At 37.2% G+C, this 21156-nt stretch overlaps 1 protein-coding gene across 2 annotated transcripts; it reads right to left on the minus strand.

Moving 5' to 3' along the window:
• Nucleotides 1-3304: 3304 nt before the first annotated feature.
• On the minus strand, nucleotides 3305-20051 carry epsti1 (epithelial stromal interaction 1). 2 transcript variants are annotated; one of them, XM_088602549.1, is made up of 11 exons: nucleotides 19773-20051; nucleotides 17225-17283; nucleotides 16203-16286; nucleotides 15368-15441; nucleotides 13947-14030; nucleotides 13667-13740; nucleotides 10538-10622; nucleotides 8325-8437; nucleotides 7682-7753; nucleotides 5965-6128; nucleotides 3305-3685 (listed from the first exon to the last, which is right to left on the minus strand). In XM_088602549.1, the coding sequence occupies exons 1-11, from the start codon at nucleotides 19961-19963 to the stop codon at nucleotides 3558-3560; spliced, it is 1128 nt and encodes a 375-aa protein (XP_088458675.1). In that variant the 5' UTR covers nucleotides 19964-20051; the 3' UTR covers nucleotides 3305-3557. The 2 variants fall into 2 exon arrangements, with proteins under 2 accessions (XP_088458675.1, XP_088458684.1); XM_088602558.1 differs by having other exon boundaries at nucleotides 7682-7755; nucleotides 8354-8437; nucleotides 19773-20049.
• Between the last annotated feature and the right edge of the window lie 1105 nt (nucleotides 20052-21156).

The following is a 21156-nucleotide window of genomic DNA, read 5'->3' on the forward strand; positions in this document are numbered from 1 at the left end:
ATTTAAAGACATCAATTGTGTCTTTTCTCGTTTACAACCATTTTTTGTGCAATATATGCCAGGGACCCGTGCAATACATTTATATTTATATTTATATCTATATTTACATCTATATTTATATTCATATGTGCAATACAAATTTTCTGCGTACTGTTCTGTTCTAGTTTGTTCTTTGTGTGTTCTGGACTGTGAGTAACTCTTTTAGTGCACCCCTTACTGTACTGATTGTATTGTATTATTGTATCATTCATTACACTGTGGCTGTGTTGTCTGTTTTAAGCTGCTCTTGCACTGCAATTTCCCTCACGGGATCAATAAAGTATCTATCTATCAATTATGTAACATGTCTTTGGTGTAGGGAAGGAAAATGGGAACATTCAGAAAAACCCATGTGAACACACGGGAAACACACAAATACACACAGAGAGCACCCCAGTCTAGAATCGAACCAATGACTCATAGAGCTATCATCATATCACCGTCCTTTTTCAAGTTGTACTCTAGAAAAAAAAATGCAGTACATCCAAAGCATCTTTTCAGCATTAATGAGTACAACAGTACTTTTGAATTATGGATTTAAATTTGTGAGCTTAAAGATCCTTGAACACTAAGTTTAATTATTTCACTCTAACGTCTAAATTTCCGATGAGAACTATGCAATAAATTATGTATTGTTGTGTTTTTTATCTTATTTGCACCAGGTTGCATGCCATCAGGTGAATCTAAATAACTTTGTCCAATTTCTACTCTTCTTATATTAAATAATTTAAGAATGTTTTTTGGCCTGATTATACCTGTCTTCCAAACTACTCATTCCACAAATGCAATAAACTTGTTAAACTAGTTAAAACAAGTTAACTAGTTAAAACAACTAAAGGTAAGAATGCCCTTTTGGACAGTTAAAAAAGCATCCATTGATAACTAAGTGAGATATAAATCTATTGTGTGTCTGATACTTTGATAACTTGGTTGCATATTCAGGTTGTAATAGGGAGTTATCTGGTACTGTGCAGTACTGTGCTTAACTTTTCTGGAATACAGTGAAGCTAAAGAGAATAAGAGGACAAAGTTGTGTTCAAATCCATTACTTGAGGTCCTATAAAAAACACAAAGAAAGCACAGTGATTTGATGAGCCAGGAGAAATCCCAATAACTTAGTTAATTATTAAATTGAATAAATCTGGTAAAGAGGAGTACAAGGGTTTAACCTTAATGGTCTACTGAAAATTATCTATAATGAAAATTACAGCTCCATCCTTTTAAAAACACTGCTTACAATCCTTTCTCGGCACAATTCTAGATTTTTTAAATCCCAGCAACAACGCTGAAGAAGAATATGACTGACAACCCTGAGGACAAATAGTTACAGTAAATTGGTAGTTTTTCAATCTTCTTATTAATTTACTGTTTTTATACTGTGTTTATGCATTGCTATAGACACGCTTTACCATGATTTGATTGTGCTTTACAATAATTTACTGTTTTTACTGTAGTGTCACCAACCAAAACCTTTAGTGGGGTACTTGTCATGATTGTAGTCCCTCCCCCTTAAGGGTGCTCCGGCTCTTCCACTTCTGAGTTGATTTTGTGCACCTTCTCCCTGTTCCAGCCTCCTATTCAGCCCACCTTAAAAGCCAGATGCTCACTCTGTTCCGGACTCTGCATTGGTTCCTGTGCCAGGCGAGTCCAGGACCTAGAGTGCCTGGTCCTGTTTCCCCCTTTTTCCCCTGACCTTCCACCGGATCCCGCTCCGGTTTTTAATTCCATTTGTCTTCGTCTCGGATGGACCACCCGGCTCTGGACATTTGCCTTGTCTTGGATTTCCCTTTGGACTCCCTTTTGGACTATTTGCCTTGGACTCACCCCTCAGAACACCTGCGCACCACGGACATGTCCCGTTTTCATTCCTGACCCCTGCATGCTTTTCCCCCCGTGTTTTCCCCACTCTTCCCCGGATTGTGTTGTCTGCATAGGGAAAGAACACTTTCGTTACAGTACTTCCGTTTGCTCCACATCGTCTTGATTCTTCCATGTTCTTACAGCAGTTTTCATGATCTAAGCATTTTAATCTGCACCACATACAAGCATATAGGTCAGTATCTCATTGACCACAAGGCTGTTTTTTCTATCCATCTGCTATTCCTTAATAAGATAACTAGGCTAATGCTGTAGAGCCACCTGCAGTTACTGTGCAGCTTATGTTTCAAACTATGAACAACAAACAGAACTGGGGCTGTGGACATACACCAAGACTCCTGATTAAAATTAGCATAATTCTCAAAATACTACCATGTGTTGGTTTGTTAAGCAGAAAACTTAATTTAACAGAGAACATGAGTAATCAATTATTAATGGTTCTAGTCATCTAGAGTATGTAAAAACAATCCTTCTAAGGGCTTCCTTTTAGACCTTCCACAAGACATACTGTATCTCTCTACATAAGCTGCCACTTGTACAGTTACATCTCCAGATCTCATTGAATAAATAACTGATTAAAAAGATCTCAACAGTATTTACCTTTGCAGATTAGCCAATTCATTGTTTAACTTTCATGTTAGAGGGAAGCCAACCATGTGAGATTCCTTCAATCTGCAGGATGTCAATTAAATATTTAATATAAGTATTTTAAGATTTTCTTCAAAGTTGACTGCCATAGTGGCTTCCTGGAACAAGCTGAAATGGCCAAAACAAGGGGCATTCCCTTTTTAAATATGATTTTGTTTCCTTAAAGATCACGCCTTTTTACATCAGCGTTACAGGTCGCAGTGACATTTCTCAGGTGCACTTTAAAACAACATGTGCTGACAGATATGGAAGAAGTATCCCATTACACTTGTCAGAAACTAACAGAGGATACAGGAAGCAATGCTTGAAAAATGCCAGTATAAGTTAATGTTGTGTTCTCGTGTGGTTTACAAACCTGATGTGTCAAATGGACATTTCTGCTTAACAAGACAAGTTTCGAAGACTAGAAATTTGCAAAAATTCTCATCTTTAATGTAACATTAAATATAAATGAAAAAAACAGAATTTAATTCAAATTATATTTGTCAATACTGATGGGTCTCTTTTAGAAAACTTCAAATTAATAGGGTGTATACTTTAAAATGTGTGACTTCAGTACAGAATGATGATGCAACCTGAACTTTGAAAGGATGGAAGGTTATATAAGTAGGCACACAATGTGATGTTTCACAATGTTTACCCATTTTACATGTGCTCACAAGTTATTACCATCCACAAACAAGTCATGTCACATTATGATTTTTAGGATTCACAAATTATAAAACCAGACATGATGCGATTTAAGTGCATACATTTTTCCATTGAATCAGGTTTATTATATTTGGGATGAACTATGTGTATCTGACTAATGATACAGCTATTTGATTGTACTCACTTAAAAGACAATATTACTCAAATAAACATGAGATTGCAAAACACACAAAGAGCTTTCACTAATAGAGCTACACCCCTATTTTGTAACTAATAAGTGTGTTCATCTATTTGTTTTTTTGTGGAGCTTGATGCTGGTCTGAGCCCATCAGAAGAGCTGTTTACAGAAGTAGTTTGTAGGCTTGGTTGTAATCTCCATTGCACTGAATCACAATATCTTCTAAGAAAGCCTGTTCACATGAAGGAAATGAAGTCTGAAGCTTCATCACTGTCCATTCAAGATCATAACCTGCAACAAAAACAAGCACAATAAGTCATTCTGATTTTGTTGTCCCTGGAAGTATGAATTGCTACTCACGGATTTCTTTGAGGGTTAAATAGTATTTCTTTACAATGTATCAGAGATGAGCTGGAAATCATTGTACAAGAGAATCTCCAAAATCTTCAACAAATCACACCATGTGTTGTGCCCGTTTTGGATGTCATGTATTGAAGATAGACAAACGTAGTCTCGAGGTAGCAACCATTGCTGAAGAAAATGTGCTACTTTTGTTTAATATTCTTTTTGGTATAGAAAGCTTTTGTTTTGAATCTAGCCTAATCACCAGATAAAATAAAACAGACCTTTACCATTTTTAATATTTTATACATTTTTGCTATAATAATTATGGCAAAAATACCAGCAATATTTATTTCCTTTTTCCTGTTTGTGAATAACGTTTGCTTTGCCGCTCAGATATTTGTCAAAATTGTTGTTAATCAAGAAATCATTTTTTTTTCCCACAGAAATACCAAAAGTAGCTGTAGTCAGCCTAGGATACATATAGCCAAAGCACATGCTATAATGAAGTTATACAGTAGATACAGTGGGTATAGAAAGTCACCACCCCCTTTCAAAATGTGTACCCTTTGTTGTATGACACTCTGAAAATAAAAAATAGGTTTGTTCAATTTTTGTTTACACACAGTAACCCACATTAGCCAAGTGAACATAAAATTCTAAAACATTCGGAAAATTAATTAATATTACATCAGTAGGATACCTTATTTGGATAAGTGAACACCCCCCTTACAATTGCATTTGTAAACTTGCTCAGGTATAACCAATCACCTTACAGATCACACAACTAAATTGGCTCCCACCTGTGATCAATTGTGGTGATTTTGATGAGTTCAGAATAAAAGCAGCTGTTTCTAGAGAATTCCACTGCTTGGAAGTGGATTTCAAAGCAAAGAATCCACTATGGGTGGAAGTGTTTTCAAAAGAACTTAGAGATCAAGTTGTGGAAAGCACAAGTCAAGAGATGGGTATAAAAACATTTCAAAGGCTTTAAATATCCCATGGAGCACAGCCAAGACCATCATTACGAAGTGGAAGGTATGGCACCACCCAGACCTTGCCCAGATCAGGTCGTCCCTCTAAATTGGATGACCGAGCAAGAAGGAGACTGATCAGAGAGGCTACCAAGGGGCCAATGGCAACCATCCAAAGAACACCATTCCTAAAGTAAAGCACGGTGGTGGCAGCATCCTGTTGTGGGGGTGTTTCTCTTCAGCTGGGACTGGGGTACTTGTCAGGATAGAAGGGATGATGGATGGTGCAAAATACAGGCAAATTCTTGAAGAAAACATGCAGCCCTCAGCCAGAAAGTTGAAAATGGGAAGATGGTTAACTTTTTAACATGACAATGACCCAAAGGATGTTAATGGGATAGGAAGGTTAATGTAATTAAGTGGCGTAGTCAGAGCCCTGACCTAAATCCCAACGAAAAGCTTTGGAATGACTTAAAGAGGGCAGTCCATCAACGGTCACCACGCAGTTTGACTGAGCTTGAACAATTCTGTAAAGAGGAACGGGCAAATATTCCTCCCTCTGGGTGTGCAAAGTTGGTAGAGATGTTTTGCTTTCTTTTTTCACTTGGATGTAGCAATGTACAATTTGCAAATTAAACTGGAAAAGGTTTGATTTTATTTGTCTTCTTTTTGGGTTTTAGGGCAACAAAAGGTGAACATTTTGAAAGGGGGTGGTAACTTTCTATACCCACTTTAGTACAGGGAAAAATGAAATCCATTTACAGTACATACTAACATACTGTACAGTACAAGGAACAAACTACATTTTCATATTGGCCCGTTTAAACTATCCGGTACCTCTTGTCTGACTGAAACCTGTTTCAAATATCACTCCATGTGAAGTTTCCATTTAAACGAAATTCTAGCAGCCGAGATTCTTAAAACCATTCACCTTGCTCTCGGTTAAGCTGTCAAAGCAGTTCTATTATCCTGGTATCTGAATTTAGCATTGCACACACAGCATGGAGAATTCTTGTAAATTCTGGATGTGAAAATTACATCAGCCATTTTGACATGGCATGATAACTACGCATCCAAAATAAGTATCCTCTGAAGCCTACATAATTTTAAGTAACATAAACCCGTGGGTAAATTATGAACTCCACTGACGGAATACACAGTGGAAACAATTAGAGGGGCCTTTATATAGAACAGACTAAACAAATACAATTGCAAGAAGAATGGCATGAGCTTCCTACTTTAAAAATAACTTACCATCCTCTTCACTCTCCTGCAGGATAGACTCCAAAGATTTGGGTACATCCTGTGCTCCATTGGTATGAAAATCTCTTTCTTCTTCTGTATTTACAGGAAAGGGCAGCTCCTTCCGACCTGATTGCGCATGGGCTTGAATTTGATCCAAAAATTTGGCATTGACCCTAAAATTAAGAGTAACAGACATTCGTGGGCTGGTCTTGATGAAACGTAATCAGCCTCCTACTATCTGCTTTTGAAATATGGTATCATGCAAGGATCTGGAAACATTGTACAGAGAAGATAGGGGGAAGAAGAGTGTTGTTTATTCCTCTTGTGAATAATCCATAGGATTATTCATAATCTTGCATGTCTAAGCAGAAGACAATTGTCTCTCGTTTTATAATGTCTTACAGGCACGAATGAGAAATCTGAGCGTGATAGCAAATCTGTGAGGATTTGGCTGTCCAGACCCCATTCAGTATTGCCAGGATTGAGCCAGGGAGCTGTAGGGGTGTAGATGGGGTGGCAGGAGGGATATGAGAGACATACGCTACGGGAAGTCCCAGGTGCTAGACTCATATATGTAGGCGAGTGGAAGTATGTCAGATTAGGACCTAACCGAAGGGGTGGAGAATTACTTTGAACAGATAAGAAAACTGGTGTCAGTCAAGCGTGCTGACTGCTGGCTACTTGTGACAGTAATACATTAATTTCTCACTACCTTATTAATCAGCCTGTGGAGGCTGTTCAGTCTTTCAAATACCTAGGAACAGAATTAATCGAACATTTAAACTTTGCAGAGAGTGCCAATTGCATTTTTAAGAAGTCAGTGTATATTTTTGATCAGGAAGCTGAAAGGGTTTGGAGTGAGTCAGAACGTTTTAAAGAATGTTTATAGAATGTTGGTAGAAAGCATCACTACTTCTGTTTTTTTCACAGTGTGGGATGAGAGCCTCGGTATTAAGAGTAAAGAGAAACTGGCCAAAATTGTTAATACTGCTAGTAAGATAACTGGTTGATCACAGAAACAGCTTAAAGAGTTGTTTTGTATTGCATTTCCAAGTAAGGTTCAACTTCTTGTTGATGACCCATCCACCCTCTTCATTCCCATTTCTAACTTCTATCTTCAAGGACGCATTTTAGAATGCCTATGACTAAGAAAGATAAATACAAGAAATCTTTTTTTTGGTATCGGTATATTAAACACAGTGACTGTTTCCTGTATGAAACTATTAGATTATGTATAATGGTAGTGTTATATAGGCAGGGCGAGATGTCTGTATATGTATAGTTGCATGTCTAGGACTATTGTTTGTTTTAAATGTATATTTATTTCATGTTGAGTGATATTTATGTTGAGTTTATTGTAGTTCTGTATGGTGATGCCAAAGAAAAATGTTCTCCCTTTTGGACAAAAACAATTATATCTTATCTTAACCTTTATGCTGAATGTCAGTTATATAATTCATTTTGCATAATTTCAATTTACTGAATTGAAATAAAGACAATATGAGAAATTATTTCTCAGACTGAAGGCACTACGTGAACTGTATTATTTAATTGCTCTGTTAAAACAATGCAGAGGACTCGTGACTAAATGAAACATTACTGTAGAAAAAGTACTGTAATTGTTATGTTTCCTCTGATTTCTCTAATTGAAATACATGTGAAATGTGTAATCTCTCTTTTTGATACTATGAGAGACTTAAATAAGTTGCACTAAAATTAGCATTACCTTTTGTGTTCCTTTTGGAGTTCTCTCTCCCTTTCTTCTTCTTTCCGTTTTTGATTTTCTTCCAGGAGTTCACTCTGTGAGGAAAAGGACATACTTGGTCTAATCACAGTCATGTTCAGGTCAGCGGGTGACAGCAGTTTCTATGAAGCAGCCTGCTCACTGAGGCAATGCTGTGCTTGGTTAACATGCTGTGTGCTATGTGTGGTCAACATGAGGAGGTGCTAGATTAAAAAAAAAACTGACTGGAATGAGGGGACAAATTGTATTCTCTGCTCTTAAACCTTAATTCTGAACTTGGAAGATTCAAGATGTCTTTATTTGCCATATACAACAAGTGTATTGGAATGCTTACTCATTCAGCTTTACCCAGTAACATTAGAGAAAGAGAAAAGAAAAAAAATAAAGGCGTCTTCACACTTTCGTGTGTTAAATACATCCAAGGAAAGACATGAAGTCATTTACTCTAAAGCATCACTGGAACCTATTTCCCCCCACCCCCTAAAATCTCAGCTCGAAAAATGAATAAGAAGTTTCAGTTCTTTTTTTTTGTTTCGTAATGCTGAGGCAAAAAGGTAGAAAAGCAAGAAGGTTGTAATTCAGTCACAAAATGAACATTTAGCTGCTAAAGGCCTGAAAGCCTGACCTCTCTTTCCCTGAGCCAGTAATCCACACCTTTCTCCTTTGCTCCTCTTTCTTCTGCCTCAGTTGCTCATTTTCTTCTGCTTTCTGGGCCTCTCTGTACATGTGGCCTCTGGCCTGTGAATAGAAGGGAGCAAACATTAAGTAAGGAAGTACCCCTCAGTGTAGCTTGTGGTCCTGCGCACACTGCGCTGAAAATATCTGGAAAGATCTTTAGCTCATGAAACTGCAGCATTTTTTTTTTACTTTGGTCAAACCTACTAATAGCTTCAGCATGGTGGACCAGAACCTGAAAAAAAAGATATCCTATCCATATCTCTGTGGATAAAAAGATCAACACAGAAACAAAACAGCATCAGCTGTCCCTAAGACAACGGAGAAGTAAGAATGTTACTTAAACAGAGGATATGGAATAAATGAATTAGCTTGGAACCACCTTTAAAAACAATATTAGGCCACATAAAGGCCAAGTCTTTCAGTATAAAAGTTCATTTCCACACCTACAACATTTCATTTGGAGCACTTCCCTAATTTGTAGGAGTCCATCCAAACACTTAAGTCAATACCCAAAGAAGAAAGATCAGGTTAGCTTGTTCTCATATTAGTGATAAAGAATACTTTTTTTTATTGCTGATGCTTTAATGAAAGCTACCACATACAGTAGCAGTATACAGTACATAAAAAACATAATCCATACTCCTGTCCCTCATGGTACATTTATTTATGTTACAAGCCTCCATATTTTACAGGACTTTCCAATGCCTAAAACGATCATGTTTTTTAAAAGTGGCATGGAATGAAGCCACAGCTATTTCAGTAAATATGGAAACAAAATTCTGTAGCTTGGATTGATTGTAAATTTACCAGCTTTCATAACAACAAGAACTCAATTAAAACCTCCTATTGTAATTGAAGGCAATCCCACAGACAAACCTGCTGTGAAGTGAGCAATAACACTAACTGGAATCCTCTTCACTAGTGTAAAACACAGGGACTGAACTGGAAAGTGAACAAACACCTCAGAGCTATTTACACTCCCTGCCATATTCAGGTTTATACAGTTGGAATAAGCTGATTTGTAAAAGTTTCACAACAATGTCTAAAGCCACACAAGAAAACATTGCACTGTTTACCACAGAAGCTGTGCATGCAAGTTTAACAATGCGGCCAGCTGCCACATGAGGTAGTTTTTACAATATTTATGCCTGGCCCCCGGCTTGTCAGGCTCCTCGGTCTGCCCACTGGAAGAAGAGTTCAGCAGCCAAAACTGTGATTTTTGCATTATTACTAGTCTGTCACGGGTTTGTTAACTATTCCGTGTTTCTAAAGATGGCACAGGAGTTTGACAAAGAAGGATGTGTTTATTCCTGCTCTTGAATACTTCTCTAAATGTAGTTTTATTTCCAGTGTATGTGTGTTTGGGCTAATTTCAAAGGAAGGGCAAGCACTGACGCAAGAAACTATGAGACACGATGACAGCACAACGGTCATCCGGGTTTTTTGGGAAACGATTTTTGAGCCCACATGGAGGTGACCAGTTTCAAGCAGAAGCACACCTCCTGTTTTTAATGCAGGTTTTAGCTTTTAATGGATACATCTACGTTGTATTTAAATTCATTAACTGCTTGTTTTTGTTTTTATTCATTAACTTTGCTCGTCTTTCTTTTTACTCCCATGGTGTGGAACAAGTATGCTATTGTACTGTATACTGCTTTTCGAAAAACACTTATAATAAATATTCTATTATTATTATTATTATTATTATTATTTTTTTTTCAGTGCTGTTAGGCAATAGGCAATATCTTTATTTCTCAGTTAGCTTGAAGTGAACTTTGGAAAGTCCCATGACCTAAATATGCCACAGCTCTCTCCAGATTGACTCAAGCAACCTCTCACTGGCAAGCAATAAAATAAAACCTTGTGTGTTTTGATTTAAAAAAATCACCATAGACATAACACCCTCCACAGTGGAAATAATGAGCCTTATGGACTGAACCACTTATCAGTCAGAGTCAGAAACAGTACAGTTATATTGTACATTCTGTGCAAAATCTTAAAAGTAGAAATTGTTTGCTAAGAAAATATGTATCAAAGAAGTATCAATTGGTGTGAATTATTGTAGCTCCTTAGGCTGCAACCTCACGGCCACAACTATGCTGCTTTGGTTTGAAACTAGTCCTGTGAAATACGGAATGCAGTTTTTGGCAGTGTCTTTACCCAGGATGACGCTGGAAGAGAGCTGTTCACTGGAACTGGATCTACGGTTAAGTTTTCAAACCTTTGAAGAAACTGTTGTGTTCTCCTGCAGGAAATAAAAGCATTACAACATTGAAATTAATATTCTGTATCGGATATTACACTGTCCACAGACAATACAGGATATTCCACAAACAGGATACTTGACTCTTCATGTGTAATGTCTTTGGATACACAAGCTGTTTTGTTTGGTCATCTTTGATTTGTGGCCATCCTTACTAGAGGCTTCCTGGACAATGTTTCATGCTTGTCAATACCTTGTGATCTGATTATCCAACTTATATTGACACATTTGTTTCCCAGTATCTCATGAATCTGTTTAATCATGTATGCAGTTTATTTAGTTTGTACTTTTTGCAATAGTAAAGTTGCCTTTTCTGTGATGATTCACAATCCTGCACTGTGGAAGCGTACCTCTGAAAGTAGAAATGTGCTTTAATGCTTTTTAATTGTGCATTGTGATCCTTCTGGAGGTTCAAAGTATTTTATTTTCATTTACAAATGCTTGTCCTGTGCCAGTTGTCACAAAAATGAACAATAAATTAATTAAATCTACTAAATGTTTTACATGAGCCACTTCAGTCGAGTCCCCAGCCCCCCAGAAAATTAAGATTTGTTTAAATTGTAAACTCTAACCCTTGAGGTAACCAAAGAATGTAATTACTTCCTCACTGTTGAATATTCATGGCAGTAGCACTTCATTGTTTAGCAGTTGACTGCTTTCAAAAAATCTTGACAAACCATCTCTACTTGGAAGGAGCAAAACAGAAATGCTTGTGTAAATTGGCTATAAACCACCTCATCCAACCACAATAGACACTCATCTCTATAGTGAATTTGGCTACATAGTCACCCATCCCCAGAATTCCTGAACTGGACAGAGAACTTCTACTAGAATAAACCAGGGACTCTGGGACAATGGACTAGGTCCACTGATGCTAAGGTATTGCTTCAGAGTGTTGCAAATTGTTGCATTATGACTATTACCTCCATTTACAGTACTGTGCTTTGCAAACGTATTCACCCTTTACAATGATGTCCCAGTATGTTGCATAGTTTCAAAGCCTGAATACTCAAACTGAACAGCTTAATGGGTGAAAGGAAATAAATGTCAACAAAAACTGCAAAGAAAAATAAAACATAAAATATGTTGATGGCAAACGTATTAACCTCCTTTCCTACGGGAAACCTAAACTAGTTTTGATGCACAAAGTTACTCTGCAATAGTGGTTCGCATGATTTCAGAATAAATGCACCTGTTGAAGTAAGGTCCTTCAGCCAGGTAGTTCATTTCAAGCAAAGATTTGACTATAAAACAAAGGAGCTTTCAAAACAACTCAGGGGTAAAGTTGCAGAAAGGAACAGATTATGCGAATGGGTTATAAAACATTTCAAAGCATGACAAAGTCAATCATTAAGAAGTGAAAAGTATATCATACCACCCAGAAACTGAGTCAATCAGATGGTCCCTCCAAACTGGGCAAGAAGGAAAGTGGTTAGGGATGTCGCCATGAGGCCATTTTTCACTTACTGTAAATCTGTTTCTTTGCCTCTATTTTCGCGTCTTACTTCTCTTGTCCTACTTTCTCCACTCCTACTCTGTGATGGATTTACGCAGTCCTATACTCAATTCACTTTAAACAATGTTCTACTGAAGGAAAGAGAGAAATCAAAGCTGGTCTCTGATCTCAAAAACTACTGCTCACTCCTCTCCTCTTTCACAACTAATCTCAAATCTTCTAGACAAGTTTGCAATCTATCATTCAGTCCTTTTCCTCCAGTCCTTGTTGCTTCTTAGCCTCCTTTAACTTCTGTTCTCCTGTTTTTTTTCCCAGACTGCTTTGCTTCTACAGTATGATCTGCTTTGCAATCTTTGCCACCACTCCCTTCCGCAGCTGGAGCTGAGCAGATCTTCCACAGCTGCACGTTTTCATCACTCATCATTCCTTTCGTGACCATTCCTAGTCTGTTTTCAGTCCTGCACACCCAACAAAAATTGCTCTGCTCTCTACTTACTGCATGCTCTTCTTAACTTTCCTCTGTCTGAATTATCTTTGAGCTATTGAAAGTGTTGACCACCCCAGCTTTGTGTTTTCATTTTCTGAATTTATCATTTCAGTGCTGTTTGGCATGGTTTTCTTGCTGTCTCTTTGACTGTTTCTGCTACTGTAGGTAGCAGAAACAGTCTGGTTCTCTCTTCACTTTACAAGTTTTTCCACAGGTCATCCAACAGATCAAACAACAGAACCTCCTTTCTTTCTTCTTTTTATACCTGTTTTCTGAGTTTTCTTATTTCTTTCCAAGGCTTCCTGTGTGTAATTTATGACAATAAACCTCAGATTAGTTTCTTATTCCAATGGCAATCAGCAAAGCCTAGGCTGAGATGCCTCAGACTTTTTTGTAGGTTTTGCAATCTGCTTTACCTAGAGATAATTCTTTTTTTTTTATCTCTCCTAAAGCTACTGCAATATTGCATGTTGGATGTAATTATGGTTGTACAGGTTGGTTATTTTTATTGTCCCTCACCTTGATTGAGCCAAGCAACCAGGACTATATATGTTAAAATGTATTTGGACAGCTGGGGTATTTGATGAACTATACATCCCACAAACTTGAGGATACTGCATCTAACTAATTACCCCAAATGAGAGGAGACTGAGGTGCATTTCTCATATCTCTGGAAATATATGTTTCCTTTTTAAATTTGCTATTCAGAGTTTACCACTCATGGCAAACTCACTCAAGAACTCACTCCACTCATAAATATTAGCTTGTGTGTTTCATGTCTTGGCTGAAAGTTTTGTTGAATTGAGTCATGTCTTTTCAGTTATTTCTTATATCTTCACCACCAAAATTCTCCAGGGGCAATAGAAGAAGCCATCTGACTTTGTTCAGCATTCCCTGACTCGTGGGAGTGTTCAGCTTTTTTTGTCATGACAGACTGCTATTTAAGCTAAATATTTCACTAACCTCTATGAATTTAGATTTCCCTCCCCCTCTTTCTGTAACAATATCATTGAATGTCTTCAAGCAAAGGATGTAAATCCTTTAGAAAAAGCACAATGTATAGAATTACTTGTATCTACTTACAGCTGGTGGTCATACCGAAGTTGTTCTTTCCTCAGATTCTCTTCCTGCCGTCTCCTTTCTTCAAGTCTGATGGCCTAACATGCATTAAACATCAAGAGTCAAGATTTTTCCCATTTAAAATGGTCAATTTTCAGACTCTAGATGATGAGAAAAGCATCCCTCTGATGGGAATGTGGCATGGTTTTGATTAGGCAGAAACACGCACTTTGGGACATCATTTGTGAATTGAATCCTTATCATTGTAAGATCGGGTCGTGCTGGCCTGATCCGAGCTCCTCACCTTCTCCCGCTGCAGAACCTTCTTCTGCTGGATCTCCATTTCCTCCGCTTCTTTTCTCTTCCTCTTGTCGTCCTCTTGTTTAAGCTTCCCAGAACGCCATCGGGAACAAAGCACATTATGTTGTTATTATGTTACAGCTTGACTGCCTAACACACTCAGATAAAGATATATACTGAACTGTAGGGTCTCGATTATCTGCGAATTTAACATTTGCAAATTCGCTTTTAGTTGATTCAGTCTGGCTGATGGGTTCCTGTATGTAAGAAGAACAGAGCGGGATGAAAGAGAGCCCAAGGCTGTTAATCACAGCTTTCAAATCAGCAGTGCAACAGACTAAGATGGTGAGATGAATCTAGCTAGTGAGTGATCCTCTCCTTGCCCCCTCCCCAAGTTCCCACTACCCACCATCCGCATCTAAACATGGTCTTGTTTTTGTATTGTAACGAACGCTTCAGGTTCTGTATCAGTGGCGTGGGGAAGGACAAGCTGGAGATGACTTTATAGGCTCTCTGACAGTTTTATTACCCTTTTTATAACAGTGGGGTGTGCTAATCATGGAGGAAGAGAGAGCAAGTGCAGGCATCCCCTAGATGCAGAGGAGGGATTCATGTTGTTGATTTTAGCAGATTCATATAAATTGTGATTTCTTTCTTTCTTTTAGTTGATTTATGTTATTTAAACTGAAGCCAATGCATTAGTGCATTAATTAATATAAGGAAGGGTTGCTTACATATGTCTTTTAACCATACATACTATATAGTATATTATGTTATGGTATGGGGTGGACTTGGTTATTCAGTATGCAAATTTAGTTGTTTCTGACAATTCTCTGCACCAAACGCTTGTTAATTTTGAGACCCTCCTGCAATCGAAATGTAGTCATTTCTCAAAGTATTAGTTAAAGCAAATGATAGAGTACGTGTTCAAGTACACAGTAAAACTCATATTGGATCGACCTTTGTTTTGTTAGTGCCCACATGTTTTAAAAACTTCCAGAGTAATCTATTTTATAATGAACATCATTAAGGTCTGCACATGGTATAAGTATATGCAGCACGATGTATGAATATGTACTGTAATTAGAGAGAAACGTTTCAGTGGGGAGCTGTGTCAGCATGTGTTGGCTGCAAAGGATAAAGTAAAGGTCAATTTCACAGTGAAAGGCAAAAATGTTATTAAGCCTTTCCAAAACTGTGTTTTCTTCTTTTCAGAAGAAGAAAAATAATTAACCTTTACTTGTTCCTACAATATATATCTATCTTCCCCCATACTTACGTGACAGTATAACATGTTTTTAATCCCAAACGTTCTGTTGCTGTATGTGTTAGGTGGTACACTGGTCTTCAACAGCCATTTTACAATAGAGATGAAAAACAATAGTCTTACTCATACATTTTAATTTGGATTCAAACCCTTATTACCTTTTTACGATATTTAGATTCCCTTAACTCCAAAAATTGCCTTTGTCTGGCTTCAGTCATCGATATTGCTCCACCTGCACAGATATTCATTTATTAAAACATTACATATTACATATATGTTGTATATAATTGTTTTAATTTTTTTCTGCATAAGCGTAAGGAAAGATTTAAAACAGATAAATCTTTATAACAATATTTAAATAGGATAAAAGTAATAATAATAAAAAAGTTAGAATAAAAAGTAAAGAAATTCAAAAGAAATCAGCATATTGTAAAACTATTCCACACGACATTCCAAGCAAGTAAAAACACTTCATACATTACATTTAGCACATATCCAAAGTGACGTTAACCCAATTTAATCCAGCGTAACCAAAAGGTCATGCATATCTACATTTATTATAATGTAAGAAATAGGAATTATATTGAGAAAAATTCTGATTTTTTAATAATTGCTGACAACGGTTGTCGTTACTTCAGGTTAAAACAAATATAAGTATATTTGACAATTTCTTCTCTTTATCATGCTACAGTATAATGGGGGCAGCAAAGCCTCTGGACTCATGTCTGACCGGTCATGGGTGTGAGCTGCAGCTGCACACACTGCTGGGGTACCTTTTGTGAGGTATTTTACCCCAGTTGGTCACCCAGTTCTACCAGTGTGGACCAGAACTGTTGGGTGGGGGTAGTCATCCCTGTGATGGACAGCTGTCCCACCCAGGGGAGGGGAGTCCTGTGCTCAGAAACCAGGATGAGCTCTGACCTGATGAGCTCTTATGACCCTGTTAGTTTACCTTCGTTATCTACCTGCACCTCAGTCTTGTTTTGATCATACCTAGCTGTGCTGGAGGTAGGCTGAGAGGACCAGGCCTGTGTCCTTCCTTCCAGCGTTTCAGATCTTCCTCTTCCTTCTGTGCCACTGTAACCAGAATTTGCATGTTATCTGTAATCTAAACCACAGCGTTAATGTTATTCACCTCTGTGTCTACATGGATCAGGGCTGGACTGTGCAGCACTGCACACAAGGCCTGACTGGTGACATGATCAGCGTGAATAAGCTGAAAAAGTACCTTAATCTGGGATATTTTATGTGGTATTGGTGTCATAATAATGTAAAAGAGTCCCTAAAAGGTTTAGGCTGAGCAAACCCCTAAACTGACAGTGTTGACCTTAAGCAAGTTACTTTGATGTTGGCCTAATCTATGTAGAGCAGATTAAGTCAAAACCTTGACTGAACCAATAAAATGTGTATTACTGGCACAGAACTTGACACTGGGTTTGTATTTTTTTTAACAAAGAGAATATATAACAAAAGAAAAACCTGTCAACAGGTACAACATTTGAACATTTCACAACTAGCAAGTGCATCAAGGTTGAATGTATACTGAACCTTTTGTAGGTACCCCATATAAAAAGAAATTGTGAAGTGAAACATTTACACCAAGAGGAATTTGTTTAAAAAAGTGAGATGTTGCACTGTTATCCGATCAAATGGAACATGCATGAAGAAAAGAATAAAATGTTTTGTGGCTTTTTGTACCATGAAGCCAGTTCCATCACAGTGATGCTAAATTATGTTATATTAGCAGCACCTGGGTCTCTCTTAAAGCATTACTTATTCAGTGGCAACAGGGAACCAGGGCACATGCACTTATTATTAACTTTTCAACCTTTGGTGTTTGTCATTATTTAATGCCAAGTAACTGCAATGTTACACCACTAAGATCTCAATGTCTTGTAACAAACATTTTTTCTGTTTTCAGTTAATTTTGCTGGTAACAATTAAAAAAGAACCATCTGGCAAAGGGAGCACTTTGACTACACAGAAAAAATAATTACAGTCTTGAAATGACTTACTCCTCTGCATTTCCCTCCTCCTTGATTCATTGGGTGGTATCATGGAATAGCCTCCCATGCTAAAACAAATGAGAAAGTATATTGATATACAGTATGTGTCTCACGTCTTGAGGGCTTATGCCAGCATTACATTATAATTTATAATGCTTGTGGGGTTTTTATTGTGAAAGGCCATAATAATAATCACTAAATCATGTGTGGAAGGCATAGTAATTTACAGAGGACAACAAAGAGTTTTGCTAAGCTTATGAAACTGAAAACACATTTACTTCAGCAAGCCAAGAAAACACCCTGGGAATATAATTAGGGAAGGTTTAAGACCATCGCTGTATGCTATTAAATACAGTTAATTGTGAATATGATGTAGTCATTATTGGCCATGATAATATTTTTTTTTATTTCATCTAATGTTTGAGGTGTTTATACTGAAGAAACCTGGCACTAGCTACAGTTAACTCTTACTTTAATATTACTAGTCAAGTTAACTTACTTTTGCATCTGTTTATACAGGCCAGTGTTTACCTGAAGCAAGTTCCTATAAGAGTGATGACCCACCTGGGATTTTAACACCCAGTCTTCCAACTACATGAGCCCTAACCCCAAAACTGCACACTGCTGCCTTCAAATATTTGATTTTCGATATTTTATATTTGAATATGCTTGTTTTCATACAAATATGTCCCTTGCTTTAAAAAAAAAATGTTTTTCAGAGATTAGTATGATGTGACAACAAAAACAATGTGGATAGCTTTGGTTTAGAACAATTGGATATATTTTTCCTTTATAAGTCCAGCATGTGAACAAGTGTCAACACTTTCCATTAAGGAGTGCTTGTGGAACTACTGTAGCTAGTGCTAGCTGGCCTATTGCTATACCACCAGCACTCCTAAACTACTAAGGCCTTTTACAGCAGCCTTGAGCTTTGCTTTTGGGATGTGGTTAGAGTAGCAGTAGACTTTGAAATTAAAGCAGCCAAATTGCAGTCTGAAGGCTGTTTTGAGGTATAGCGTTTGGGTATGGGGTGGGTTTACAGTCAGCTTTCATTGGTGTAATTGGCCTTATTCTTTGTCTAAATTAAATAGTTAGGATCAAGTGGGACACACTGTAAATTACAGTTAAGAAAATATAAACATTAAAAAATGTTAGTAGCTCCCCTGCTGTCAGGAAGCGCCTCCTATTTTTAGCCATTAAAAGACTCTTCTAATTTATGCCTGCTTGCCATGGGTTGTTGAAATGAAGTACTTCAGTAGGATGCAATTGTCAATACCCTGAGGACATGTGAGAAGTCTACTTCCAATCTCATCTGTTCCAAACCGAACCTTACTAAAGTCCTTAATCTGTCTGGGTGGAACGTTCCTGTAAAGCCAAGAACTAGGACGGTTGTATTCCTTAGTTTGAACAGATACCAGAGTATAAACTGCACAGAATTCTAAATGAAGCCTTAAAATATAATATAACATTTAAACATTTTTAAAAACTGTATAGCTTAATATCTGGTTGGTGTCCTTTAACCTTGAACAGAGGAATTATTCTGGTTACTATTTATTTCTTTTGACTACTTTCCAGGGCTGCTACTGTAGATTCCTTGTTCTGCTTTGGGAGCCGTTAGGCTGGGATTAAGGGTTTTTGATTAAGCATTTACAGATACTGATCGTAAATTGTAAATCATGTGATTGTGAAGCGTATATTTTGGTTACGTATGGATTAAATTTGGTTGAAGGATTTGCAGATTTGGATTAAACCCTATTAACTCATTATCTTTCCATACAAAACAAAAACAGGTTAACACAGATAACTGACACCCGAAGAAGGCTCCACGGCCGAAACGTTGTTTTTCTTCTCTTTTCAGCATGGAAGAAACCTTTACTTGTTCTTTTACAGTTAGATATCAATTTCGACTTGCTTAAATTTAGTAAAATAAAAATAGAATGCACCGCTTTGATTTAGATACGTACACACCTAACCTTTTGTTTATGTCCGGCATCGTATTTTGCGCGGATGAAAGCTAAATGTAAAGGCGGGTTGTTTTGGTAAACTACTGCACAATGTCTTTTGCACCTCAAATGAAATGACTCTTGAACAGATTTTATCCTTGCGCTTGCGTGTTGTATTGGGCAACACTAAGGCAATACAAGATCATGGATGTGACGCTCTAGCTAGGCTGACACTGATGCGAATATGATCCTCCTCTTCCTGACGCAACGTTTTTTTTTTATTTTGCCACAAAGCCCTCCTCCTCTAGCAGAAACGAAACTGGAACTCTAGCCATTAGAGAATAAGTGAAAGCTATTCTCTAACCAAGTTATAAAGAGACAAAAAAAAAGAGAAAAATAACAACAACTTTCATAATAATACTGTAACATTAATTCTGGACATTTTTACACTGAAATGTATTAAGCATTTTTTTAGCGATACAGTAGCTGGGATATTTTTAAATTAAGATAAAGGATCGAGTTAAACTTGTTTTATCAACAATATAACGTAACATATACTGTATGAAATATTAAAACATGTATTCTCTTAATATTACTTTTAAGATTTTACTTACTATTGTGGGTTCCGGTCATTTCCTGTAGTTGTATTGTTTTCCTCTCCAGTCTGATTATTTACGTTCTCCCCGTGCGCAAATTCATCGTTGTTATTTACTGCTAATTCCGTATCACCTGTTCTGGAATTTCGGCTCTTATTGCTAAAGTGTCCTGCGTCGTTTCTTGACCGTGTCACTTCGTAGGGCTCCATGTTTAGAGGTGCAGGTGTCTAAAAGCGCTGGAACACACTGGAGTTTCGGTATCATGTGATGACATCCAAGGCATAAGGAATGCCCCTCTCTTGTGCCAAGTGACAGACAGACCAAGACGTCTTCTCCAGTTACTAATACGACATGCACCCAAGTGATTATATAAAACACACACAAAAACACGCAGACAGACAGATAATATGAATGGAGATATTTATGGAGTATATTTCTTTATTTGGACCTAAGAGACATAACGAGCATATTGTTTTAATAGCTTTATACTGTATATTGGATTTGTATTGCTGAAATAGTAGTAATGTTGGGATGTAAAAATAAAGATTTATAATATTTGTAGCTGACACCAAGAAAATAAATGCTATGTTAATTCATTGTTTAACTGAATTTCTGATAAAATAAGGAATACGTTTTATTAAAATATTATGTGTTCCAAATGATTATAAGAAGGTCTTGAAATTTCTATTGCTATCAGAGCTTTTTTCTGTATGTAAATTACATATCGTATACCAACTATAAACATAAATGTAACTTCAGCAAATTCATAAATCAAGAGTTGTTTGTAACTTTGCAACAGATCGTTTCTCCAGCGCAAACAAACTGGCAGCACGGTCAGACACTTTGTGTTTAAACCTATTTAATTAGCTCCCTGTTGTTTTCTCGTTCTGTGACCTCCTATGTTTTGTTTGTATGCCTTTCGAATGCCTTTTTTTCTTGTTTTTTATTGAAAAAAAAAGACTTTGCAAGCAGATTCCGTTATTAGATTGTTATTCGTGAGCCAAAGTCATCTCATCACAATACGAGACAAAGGACAGGCCATCCTATAAACAAGGTTTAGCATGACCATCAAATTGTCACGTCATATTGCCAAGCCACACATCCTTGATAAAGCCACATTCGTGTGTTCTCATTTCTTGTGGTTTCCAAGTGTTTCCACGCTTTTAGAAGCGTTACCCTTATTTGCTCCCTTCATGTGGTGAGTAGAAAGCAGTGAGTGTGCTTGAATCACAGTTTTCCACTGGATGCGCGATGTCATCAAAGCTGAGGAGCACACATCTCTGAACTGTAAAACGGACATGCTGATGTGTCTAACTCACCTATCTGGAGTTCATCTCCATCTTACAATTAATCTATTATTAAATTATTAAATTGAAAACGTACAGTTTTCCTTGTACGTATT

This window comes from Lepisosteus platostomus, chromosome 2, assembly GCF_059453375.1.
Source record: "Lepisosteus platostomus isolate fLepPlt1 chromosome 2, fLepPlt1.hap1, whole genome shotgun sequence".
NCBI classification, from domain to species: Eukaryota; Metazoa; Chordata; class Actinopteri; order Semionotiformes; family Lepisosteidae; genus Lepisosteus; species Lepisosteus platostomus.